General features: G+C 41.3%; 1 protein-coding gene across 2 annotated transcripts in view; it reads right to left on the bottom strand.

Annotated features, from left to right (window-relative positions):
- Positions 1-2,772: 2,772 nt before the first annotated feature.
- PRIMA1 (proline rich membrane anchor 1) overlaps positions 2,773-11,685 on the bottom strand; it is a 56,277-nt gene continuing 47,364 nt past the window's right edge. The window contains exons 4-5 of one of the 2 annotated variants that reach the window (XR_009818962.1): positions 9,708-9,938; positions 7,065-7,139 (exon numbers count right to left, since the gene is read on the bottom strand). Coding sequence is in view for 1 of the 2 variants with exons in the window: in XM_061998668.1 (XP_061854652.1) it covers positions 7,040-7,139 (100 nt within the window). In the remaining variant the exon portion in view is untranslated. Of the gene's footprint in view, positions 7,140-9,707; positions 9,939-11,685 lie in introns of both variants that reach the window. The other variant, XM_061998668.1, reaches the window with a different exon arrangement.

Genomic DNA, 11,685 nt, shown 5'->3' with positions numbered 1-11,685 from the left:
CTGCTCAGGTAGGGACCCCTTGCCAGGGCTTGCAGGACTGCATGTATCTGCACACTGGAATAGGCTTGACTGGGAGGACATTGGTATGGTACAGGCATTGCTCAGATGCTGTGCTCATTCCCATTGATATACCAGTGTGCCATGGTGCAAGACAGGAGCAGCAGGACAAGTGTTTTAACATGTCAATGAGTGCTTTTGTTTTAACTAGAACCAAAACAAAACAAAATGTTCAGAACATGCCAAGAATGTTGGTATTAATATTCCAAGATTTTTTTTTTGGGTCACTTTCAAGGGCAACTTCTCGTTAGCTTGCAATTAGACAATTGTTTTGGTGCTATAAAAATAGTTGAAGACATAATAGTTAGGAAAGAACCTTAAGGAAATGGCTTAGATAAAATCTGTATTAAATAGTCAGCTATGAAGGGATATTTTTGACAGAAAAGAAATATCTCCTAATACTAAGAATGTTAACACTTTAGTAGTTACATATTAAATACATACTAAAACATCAGTTGTGGGGTTTTTTTAGACATCTGATTGTTTGGGGCAAAGATTACACCTGCATGAATCAAGCATGCCCAAACAAGAGCATCTTGCAGAAATGGAGACAGCTGTAATTTGAAACTAATTGTACCACACATCTACTGAAATGATGTAGACTTTAGCCATGCATGGGTCCAATGCATGAGTCTAACCAGATGAAGCCAGTGAAATGCACTTGATAATGATTGTATATTACCAAAATCACAGGATACACTGCATCTCTCTCAGTAGAAACCTCTTGCTAACTCTCCAAATAATATTAAACGCCAGTAATCTAATTTTTCTCTTGGTATTGTAATGCTGGTACTCAGTGATGGGGCTATGGAGGAAGAGCACACCAGGCTCTTCAGCATGGCTAGTTGCTGTGGTTTGTGTTATTTAGCAACCTTTTCAGCTATGCTCAAGACATAACCCCAGTTTTAGGTTTGGAGCAACTCTCCTGTGCTTTAGTCTAATCAGATTTTCACTCAATACTCTTGTTTGCTGAAGAATATCAGTACTTCTGTCATTTTTTTGACATGCTCATGCATCAATTCCATGACTAAAGCAGGATGAGAGCTCAGCCAAATGACAGTGAATTCTAGGCTAATATTTTTGACTTTAGTAGGACTTGAGCGACCTAAGCTGAATTTCACCCAGGCTATGCCTTACCTTTTTCTGCTGTCTGGTCCCCTAGTGGTCTTCTCCCAGTCACAACTGTGTCATAGAATTGTTTTAGTTGGAAAAGACCTTTGAGATCATTGAGTCTAACCACTAACCTAACACTGCCAAGCCCCTCACTAAACTAAATCATATCCCTCAGCATCTCACCTATGCATCTTTTAAGTAGCTCCAGAGATGATGACTCCACCACCGCCCTGGGCAGCCTGTGCCAATGTCTAACAACCCTTTTGGTGAAAATGTCCTTCCAAATATCTAATACCCTGGTACAACTTAAGGCCGTTTTCTCTTGTCCTATTATTTGGGAGAATAGACTAAACTCCACCTCGCTATAACCTTTTTTTATGTAGTTGTAGAGAGTGGACCTAGTTGTAGAGAGTGAAGGTGATTGTAGTAGAAGGTAGTCTCCTCTTCTAAGTGATGTTCTTCCTCTGCTGCACACTGGAGGTACTGATGATGTTCACCTGGCAGCTCCCATGCCTAGAGCAATGGCCAATGCCTTCCAGAGGCATTTTCTTTTTCAGTGGACACGGGGAGATATTAATGTAGCAGTTTTCTTTTGCAAAACATGTCTGATATTTTGAGTCTGCTGGATATTATAGTGTATGGTTATTGCTGCAATTCATTGTTGGCCTGTCCCATTCAAGGGCTTCTTTAAACTGGGATATGAAATCATTCCTAAGGGACCAACAAAAAACTGTTATGGAATACTATCCTGGTAACCAAAATGCCTGCTTGTTTAAAATAGAATTCTCCTACCCCCTGGCTGCTACTCATCTGGCCTGAGGCACCTGGCAGACCCTGGGGAGTTAATTGAGGCTCCTTCTATGGCTGGGGAAGGAAAAGCCCTCTTGTGAAGGAGGGTTCAGGTTCTAATGGCCCCTTGGCTTCAGAGGACCTCACACAGACTGTGCTCTTCATCCCCTTCTGTTAAAGACATAAAACTATGAGGGGTGGATCCTGACCAAAGGATCTGAGTTCAGCTGCTGTCAGTATTTTCTGCTGAAGGACTGGTCTGTAATATCTGTTTGTTCTTGCACAGAAAAAGAAAGTCCACCCAGGGAGTTAGAATATAAAACAGTGAACATTATCTCTAGCCTCCCAAAAAACCTCAAAGCTATGGAGTATTACGTGAAAGATAAATCACTCTAAACTAGACTATGTTGTAAGGAAACTTGCAGCACCTTCAGCATAAAGAGAAGGGGTTTCTTGAGCTTTGGGAGGTGCACCAATGTATGAGTGTAATTCATTTATCTGTGAAGCACCTGCAGTGTGCATATCTGCATATCTGAACTAAAACTGCATGGTTAGGTGAGACAGAACCAGAATCCAGTCAGATGCAGGTGAGTGCAGCAGCCACGAGCTTCTCCAAAGCCAGAAGAGAAAGTGTTCAAGCAAGCATAGTTAGTTTGGACAGGAAGAGAAGTGCCTGAAGAGGCACTGCAGCCATTCCTTCTTTCAGCATTTCTCTCCAATGTATAGACTCTTCTTAGTTACACAACAGACAGGACACAGGAAACTTTTTACAAGTACATTTTTATTTAAAATAAAAATTAATTATGATGCCTTTTTAAAATAGGGTACTGCACAATCTGTATATGCAACACAGTTTTTGGTACGGAACATACTTATTGAGCAATATCCTTAAATACTAAATATACATTAATGGCTTGTTTGAGAAACATGACAACATTAATTATGATTTTTTTTTCTCTTTAGTCATTTAACCACTGATACAGAATTTCTATAAACAATATTCTTTTTCATCTGTACATGTGGTACACAGTCAAGAAGGCAGATCTTAGAATATTTACATTCATGCATTGATTTAGACACACTATTTTGCGGTTTAAAATAATATATTTTTGTTTGTACAGGTGCAGGGAGTATTGTAAATACATATCTACCATAGGCCTGATTCTCCATTGCTTGGCAGCATCCATGGTCATGACCTGTTTGGAGCAGGAGGCCCACGCTCACTTCACTTGCTGAGACCATATGGCGTGCAAGACCAAACAATTAGGTCTTTGTATAGATACATATCAATATATTTATATCTTATTCTTAGTAGAACTCTCCTCTTTCCTTCCATGTCTGTTTTTGCAGAACGTATCCAAGGTAGAGATGCTTTCCTGGGCACACTACTGTGGTGAGTCTGAGTCAGGAAGGGTGCCGGGGCTAGGGCTGCAGCTCTACCTTCCTGGTGCTGCTGAGCACCCGGGAAACTCAACAACCTACAGCTGAGGTTCTTAAAATGCATTCCTGGCTTGTGTCTGCTAGTGGTGTTCCTTGAGAAGAAATTTTGAGTTGGTGCTCTCCCTCAGACAGAACAGAGCAGTTTTCTGAGCCTGGTGGTGGTCAGAGCAGAACAGTAAACTTCTGCATAGAAAACAGCCACCTTTGCAGCTGCTGGGGATCTGGCTATTTTGTGAACAAAGCTATGTAGGACCTCTGTACACCTGACATTTTGGTGGCTAAAAACAAACAGAAAATGCTTGTAAAGCTGCAATTTGGATTGATCCAGGGTCACTGCTTAGTGAAGCCCTTATGCATCAAGCCTATTCCTTCCCTTTGTATTTAATTACAGTACAATAAGGAAGCACAGAAGCCTCTTTTATAAAAGCTTTGCAAGTAATCTGCAGTGTTATACACAGCCTTAAACCACATCAGCAACCTTCAGAAATCATTCCTCAATGACACTGCGTTTCTAGCCTCTCTTTCTGAAGACTTATGCCTGCTTCCAGTATACTTTTCCAAATGCATTTCTGAAGATCACCTCAAATTCTGGTGCAGTGTAGTCACCTGTACTTACACAAGAATCTAAAGGCAAAACTACCCCGTGCAAGATTTCCCATGACTACCCACCGTGCAGTGGTGTGAATGCTGAGAGGGAAAGCTCTGGACAAGCAGAAGAGCAGCCCCCAGCCTGATTGCTGCTGCCCTTCTGTGACCAATAGATTATAAAAGCACACTAGGGAATGTTTATTTAGGAAATATTCTGGCTATGATGCACCCAAAACCATTTATTTAACACCAGCATATTGGCTATAATTGTAATGTACATCTGCCTATGCAAATCAGATACATCTATATCTCTCACAACACTGCCACAGAGCTGGTATTTCTATTTTGATTATACAGATGGGTAAATTGAGGCACAGAAAGGCAAATTTGCTTGCTAACAAACAGCAGATCCATGGCAAAATTGAAAATAGATCCTAGTCCTCATGTGTTGCTCCTTAAAATGACCTGCCTCCCGGCTCCATGAAGTTTTTAATGTCGATGTTTTCCTGATGAGATTTCAGGGGACCTGGGGTGGGTTTGCTTGTGTGTTATGTCACACACCAGTGAGGACATTTTACTCTTGACATGACTGAAAATCAGTGTCCAGTGACCATCTCTTTAGACTTCTTGCAAAAACAGACACATTTTGATGAACATAATGAGATATAAATCTCTTTTGTGATTTTGGCCTTACAGAATATGCCTTTAAAGCTGTATTAGGAAATAAATAATATCAACAACCTTTAGGAGAAAGTGCTAATGCTGAGCCCATATCATGCTAAACTCATCTGCATTCATACTTGATACTCTCAGCTAAACATGCAACTAGTTTCAAACTATGTCATGTTTAGGCAGACACAACTGGAGTAAAAAAAGAAAGGCAAACAGAGGTAACTACACCAAAATAAATGTTATAGTTTAAAAAATATTCTAGAAATATACTTGCAATATTTTTTCTTATAGTATTTTGGGGCTAAGTGCTTTAGGCAATCAACATTTGGGATACTAGACTCAAAGTCTAAATTCTCTAAATTCTGTCATTTTAATCCCACTTTGGATCTAAGAACATCACTGTGTCTTGTGCAAGCACACAACGTGAACATGGCAGGGACCGATCATACTCTTGAGCAAAGGGTTGCTTATTCCCTTTCACTTTTTGTAATTGCATTCACTTCTCAAGAAAGTCTAGCCTTTAAAAAATAGTTTTATGTGGCTAAACTTCTACATAGTAATGACAGGCTAAAAAGCTAAATGAATAACTCCATAAATTCCTCAACAGTGGTATATAGCAGCATTTCATTTGATCACTGAAAAGAGACTTATATTTACATACAACCTATTGTTCAATAGGTAATAGAAAAATAGAGATGGGCCTGAGCTGAAATTGCTGACTTGAACATCCTGGAGCTTTTTTGGGGAAGGGCTGCAGAATATCATCTTCCTCTATCATCAGGCCAAACTCTACAATAGCCCAACTGCAGACAGGAATGCATTCAAAATCCAGGTCTGATTTCTGCAGTTCAGGCACATCCATATCTAGAACTGATGTGTTGGTGTTGGTGTGTTGCAGTACTGAGGGACGCGATGGCTGAGATGCAGTGAGCCCCGGAGCGGGACGGTTGGCGTCTGGGAGTTACTCACAGACACAGAGACCAAGCGGTACCAAAGCCTGATGTCCAGACAAGAAGCCAGAGTAGGAATTTGTCTTTCACTGCATCACTACTTTCAGCACAGAGGTAAACGGAGACATACGCATGGAGGCGTGACATGAAGGATAGTTTTCAGGAGGTGGAGAAAGACCAGCATCTCAGCTAGGCTCATCGCCTTGGCTAGTTTCATCACCTTTATCCTAAGGGCTACTGACTGAGTCTAACATGAGATCCTACATGAAATGAACTTGAGTGTATTCAGCTTTGCTTTAAATAGTCTGCAATCCACACGGACAGTACAACACTAAGCTATTATGCTGAATTTGGCACAATCGTCAGCCTCTGCCCAAGAGAGGCAGAGACTGAGTTAACATGGGCACAACCAGCTTACCAGACTTTCAAAAGTGATCCTCCAAACCAGGCCAGTTCAAGAGACTTGACACTTTTGGGAAACAAAACTAATCAGTGAATGAAGAGGACTTCAAAGGGCTGCTAGTCCTTTCAATACAATCCTGTCCAAATATTCATGCCAAGATGTAACCAACATCCTTCCTGTAGGGGTTTCTCTGGGGAATGAGCATGATGCAAACACAGAGAAACGTGTAGAACTTCACAAAGGAAGAACTTTTTTAAAGATAAAAATTAAAGTGTGATGCAAAAAGGAGGCTGATTAAGAAGTAATAACATTCAAAGCACCTCAATAATATTCCTTTTAATAGCAATGCTGATTGCTAAAATCTTACATTTTTATTTCTTTTGCCTGAAAAATCTTCAGCCATGGAAATTGCATAGTCAACAGACTGCAGATGAATTTCCTGGGATAAGTCACAAGTTCATGCAATTTTTGGTTGCTTGGATGGCTTTACAGAAACCTTTTGTTTCCCTTTTAATAATGAAATAACAAGAATTATAAGAATGAAGTAGAAGCATTCAAAACTGCACAGGCTGGAGAAGCTCATACGTGACACCTCTTGCCCTTGATCCTCAGACTCATTTACAATAAACTGCTGCCACTCTGGCAGATCACCTTCTCCTCAAAAGATTCCATTTCAGCAGCTTTTTGTGGACACTCAATTGAAACTGAAAAGTGGGGAGGAAGAGAGGAAGAAGAACTGGGAGGCATCGCAACATTGCTTTCATGAGAGACAGCATGCAATGCTTATGCCTTTGTGAGGCCTTTTCTCCAGGCAGCCCGGGTGGGCGAGTTTATCCTCCCTTGGAGAAGCAGCAAGTCTGAAGAGCAGCCTGCTTTTCTCTTCTGAATCACTGATGCGTGCGCTATTTCTGAAATGAAGTCCTTGGCCACAGAGCTCCTTTCGTTGTCTTATTTCACCCATCCTGCATACTCCATGTGTGTGCTTTGAAAGTTTACCACCTCCTGCACCTTGGGCGGGTTTCAGGGATTACACAGCCGCATTGTTATCAACTGTTTTGTTGTTTTGGGAGGAGGTCATTGCATATTCAGCCCGATTGGTTCCGTTCTCTTCTTTTCTCATTGGTTTCCTTGGGTGATCCCAGGTTTGGTGATGTACAGGCAGGTTGGGGGGAGAAGAAAGGACAGAGATAAACATTGTCTTTGTCAATACAGATTGAAAGCAAGGACATGTAAGGTCATAATACTCAACTTTTCCTGTCTATTTTTCCCTTTCTGAACACAGACCAAAACAACAGTTAAATTTTGTCAAGCCTCATGATCCACCTGGAAGGTGTGAGGTCTGCTCCTAAGGCCTCATGATGGGCTACTGGTCTTCCTGTGCTAGTCAGTGTATAGATACAGGTGTGAATGTTGTATCAGATGAAGGATGCTGGAAGGAGAGTCTTCCACCACCACCTTCATCCCTGGAGGGCTGGGGCATTGGATCAGGCTCTGCCTTGGAGCAATCCTGGGCATTTCTTCTCAAAGTGCCACATTATTCCAATTGGGATGATGACCAATCGTGTCCACTGAAGAGTCAACTCACTCACCAGTCACCACAAAACCACTGTGTTCAGTCACTAGAATAGGATATATCTGTAGATATACACAGTAGTGGTGACCACCCCAGATTATCTTCACAGTCAATAAAGAGGAACAGGTACTTTTACAACACAGCTCAGAACAGCTTAAGGCGGATACACAAATAAATGAGATGCTTTGTGCCCAAGGCATTCATGTTTCTCTGCATTGTCTGTGAGGGAAGGCTGGTTTGCTAGCCCAGACATAGATGTCTACATTCTCTGTATCTACGTCAGTCATTGAAACATGGTGCCTGCTGTGATCTACCAGCCCGCAGCACCAACTACCCTTTCTGTTTTATTTGGTGTCCACTGATACCATTTGGTAACACAGTCCAAGACCACCACTGTTAATTCTAAGGCAATTCAGGAAATGCCCAGAGAGTGCAGAAAACTAACAAGTATCTGCACATCACAGAGAAATATCACCTTATTTGTGATTTCAAAGTGACTCTGAAAAGGGAGACCTGAGTAACAGACCACATTACATCATGTTTCCTCCACGACTTCTCTAAACTGATGTGACGTTTCTTTAGAAGCTTTAAACATAGCAGAAGGAAAAAACTTTGTGCTTTCGACACAGATATATCAGACATTTGTGACTTGAGCTGAGGTGCTTCTGAGGGCAAAAAAAGAACCAGATGAATGTAATATAACAGTCAGCCTGTGCTATTGTTCTGGGCAATTTTTAGCAAAACAAACAACAGTTCATAAAAAACAGTTAATGACTTTTAATTTCATCAAAGTATTAATGAAAGATTTATGGAGAATTATGACAGGAAGATAAAATTGCTTTGCTTGTAATCTCAAAGAAAATACTTTAGATTGTGATATGTCTCTTTTTACCTGGTAAGAATTAAGACTTGTTAATATTAGCCATGATTCCAGCTGTTAGAGAATGGAAATAGTAGTTATTGAGACTAAGGATTTGTTGAACCAGTTTTCAGACCTTAACATGCTGTGCCTCTCTGTATCTGACACAAGGTCCTGCGGCTCTGTCTTTCATGACATTGTAAAGCACCTATGCAACCCACCACATCCCTGACGAGGAATGGACAATCTGGTGTCAATACTTCTCATTTTTTACTGGGCATGATGTGGCTGTCTTCAAATATCTCTTCTGCTTTAAAAAAAATCCCTTTTTAATTTGCTTTTTTCCCCCCTCCAGTTCCAACCCTGGCAATCAGCTCTGTGAATCGTCAAAAAATGAAGACATTTTGGCTACTTCTACTTGGTATCTGTTTCCTGTTTAGCCCTCCTTTCTTTATTTTAGTCTCCTATGTGCTTCTTTACCGCTCTAGTTCTATTATCTTTCCCTACCTAGTGTTCCTCTTTCTTGTTTTTCATGTTAAACAATTTCTTCCTTTCGCTGTTATCCACATTTTAATTTTTTTTTCTAGAAGTGATTTAAAGACTGACTTAGAATCATAGAATGGTCCAGGCTGGAAGGGACCTTTAGAGATCATCTAGTCCATTCCCCGGTGACTTCTTCACTACCCCTGCAAGTCATTTTCCTTTCCTTCCACTTTTTTTTTGTGTTTCAGTTTCTCTCCCCTGGGAGCTGCCATTTGCCCCTCTCTGGGCTGGTGTTCACTTGATTTGTTTCCAAATGCATGGAAACTAAGGCATGGATCTGTAGTCAAGCTTGCCTCAATTACACCACTTAAATCACTGTCTTGGCAGACTTGTATGCACTTGTCACAATGATTAAAATGGACCTACGTATTTAAATATGCAAAGTCATTTGGCCTGTTATGATTTTTCAACTGCCCTTTTGCATTAGGGCACTACCTCTTTTTGTGTCACTAGCTTTTTTTTATCTCAACTGTCATTGACTGTTGAGATGCAGGGGTGCAAGTTCTCCTCTTACACACCAAGGGGGACTCTTTTATCCTATTTTCTGCCTGATAAACTAGATTATGCATAATCTTCCTGTGTGTAATACCCCGTTCAGATAAAGTGCTATGGCCACGTATTTATGCATTTCCCCTCCAGTGCTGCTCTTCATTGGTTAAAGGGATGTTTCACATTAGTAGGGAGTAAGTAAGGAACTATTAATATCTGTGATATACTCACTTGGTGGCAGGTGAGACAAGCTGTTCACTAACAACTGCTTTGCACTGCTTTACAGTATGATTTGCTACACATTGTGCTTTGATGTTTAGCAAACGAGTTGGCGTGTTCTTCATGCCAAACATCTGCGAATGAAAGGGACATGCAACTGTGTACAGCTTAGTACATGTCTGAAATGATGCCTCAGAGTCCATAATGACCTCTCCGCCATGCATGCATTAATTTGCATGAGTCCTAAAACCAAGAAAGCATCAAACAGACATTTAATAGTGTATTTCACACATCAAGCTTAAATTTCAGATGAGGTTCTGATCACATTGTAAACCTTATCAAAGAAATTCATATTGTCTTGTCTTACCAGCTTGTATCAGTTTTCTGAAGAGTCTGTAAAGGTCAACATAACCATGGGCATTCAAATATGATCTGTATGTTCCATCTTTAGAAAATTTCCAAGAAATGCAGTTTTTGGCCCTTTATCACGACTAGTCAGAAAACTCAGTATATTTGACAAGACTCTCCCTGCCAGCTTCAGCTACTAGTGTAAATTTGACATAGACTTACTGTCTGTAAAGCAATTATCTGGTAGAGTACTAGAGGAAGGCTTCACTTCATGTCTCCCTTGGATGCAAGAAAATGTCTTTATGTGACTTTTCGGAAAAAAATCAAGCAGAAGCTGAGCAGACTATTCATTTAATTGTGAGTGTATTATGCTTCAATACTTAGAGGCTTATTGAAGCTCTGAGGAGAATAAGATCCCCTAGAAATGGGAACACAAATCAAGAAGTGTAAACTGCAACAGAGTTTAAAAGACACAACACAATCCACATGCTCATACTCTTCAAGGTACTTTGCACCTGGAAGGCATGAGAGTTAAGAATAAAACCTGGTTTCCTAAGACAAGCCTGAACACTGAAAACCTGTTTCCTACTGCTTACGTTAGTAGCAGTCTCTCTGTTGAATGCTGGCTCGCTCTGGCCAGCATCTAGGAAGGATGGGCCCCAGGGAAGCCTGTACCCCAGGGAAGCCCAGCCAAGTGAGCAAGGGGTGACTATGGGCTGTTAGAGAAATTAAGGGATCTTCAATTCAACTCCTTCCAGGGCTATCATACCCAATTCAGCACTACCAAGAGACACCTGGCTGCACTTAGAATTTGCTGTCCTGGATTATCCTTCAAGAGAACATCTATCCTGTTTCTTACAAAACAGGAATAGAGTGTCATTCTTCTAAAATATAGTTAGAGGAATAAAGGCCACTTTGCCCTCCCTGCAGTGCACTGTTGGAGGAGATGCCCAGGCTCACAAGACGGCACTCCACTCTTTCCTGAGCAGTAGTACAAAATTATAAGTAGTACTTAAAAGACATGTATGGGTATCAGTATGAACTGAGAGAGATTTTTACCAGCTGCAAAAGCTCTGGGGCACCTCTGTACTGCCTTTGCACAGCTGCACCTGTGCCAATGTACAGGTACCTGTGCCAAAAATCCTTTTGCATTTTTAGTTCTTATGATGAAGGTGCTTTTAGTAACATGAAAAGGACTTGTCTCTCCTCTCAAAGCACCTTGAGGTAGCTCCTACCATAAACAAACCTGCCATCCAAAGCTGCCCATAAAGCAATGTGGGCAGCCTCACTTTTGCCTGTCACAGCACACGGTTGTGCTATGGGAGAAGATAAGCAGCCAGTAAGCAGCTCTGCCACAGAATCACAGAGCCACAGATTCACAGAAACACAAAATGGGAGGGTTTGGAAGGGACCTCTACAGATCATCCAGTCCAACTCCCTGCTAAAGTGGGTCACCTCAATTAGGTCACACCAGAACACATCCAGGTGGTTTTGAAAGCCTCTGGAGAAGGAGACTCCACATCCTCCCTGGGCAGCCTGTGCCAGGGCTCCGTTATTCTCACAGCAAAGAAGTTTCTCCTCATGTCCAAGTGGAACTTCCCGTGTTGCAGCTTGTGCCCATTACCCCTTGTCAAGTCACTGG

This window comes from Colius striatus, chromosome 6 (genome assembly GCF_028858725.1).
Source record: "Colius striatus isolate bColStr4 chromosome 6, bColStr4.1.hap1, whole genome shotgun sequence".
NCBI classification, from domain to species: Eukaryota; Metazoa; Chordata; class Aves; order Coliiformes; family Coliidae; genus Colius; species Colius striatus.
The sequence above is the reverse complement of the archived record's forward strand: the minus strand, read 5'-3'. Positions and strand labels throughout refer to the sequence as shown.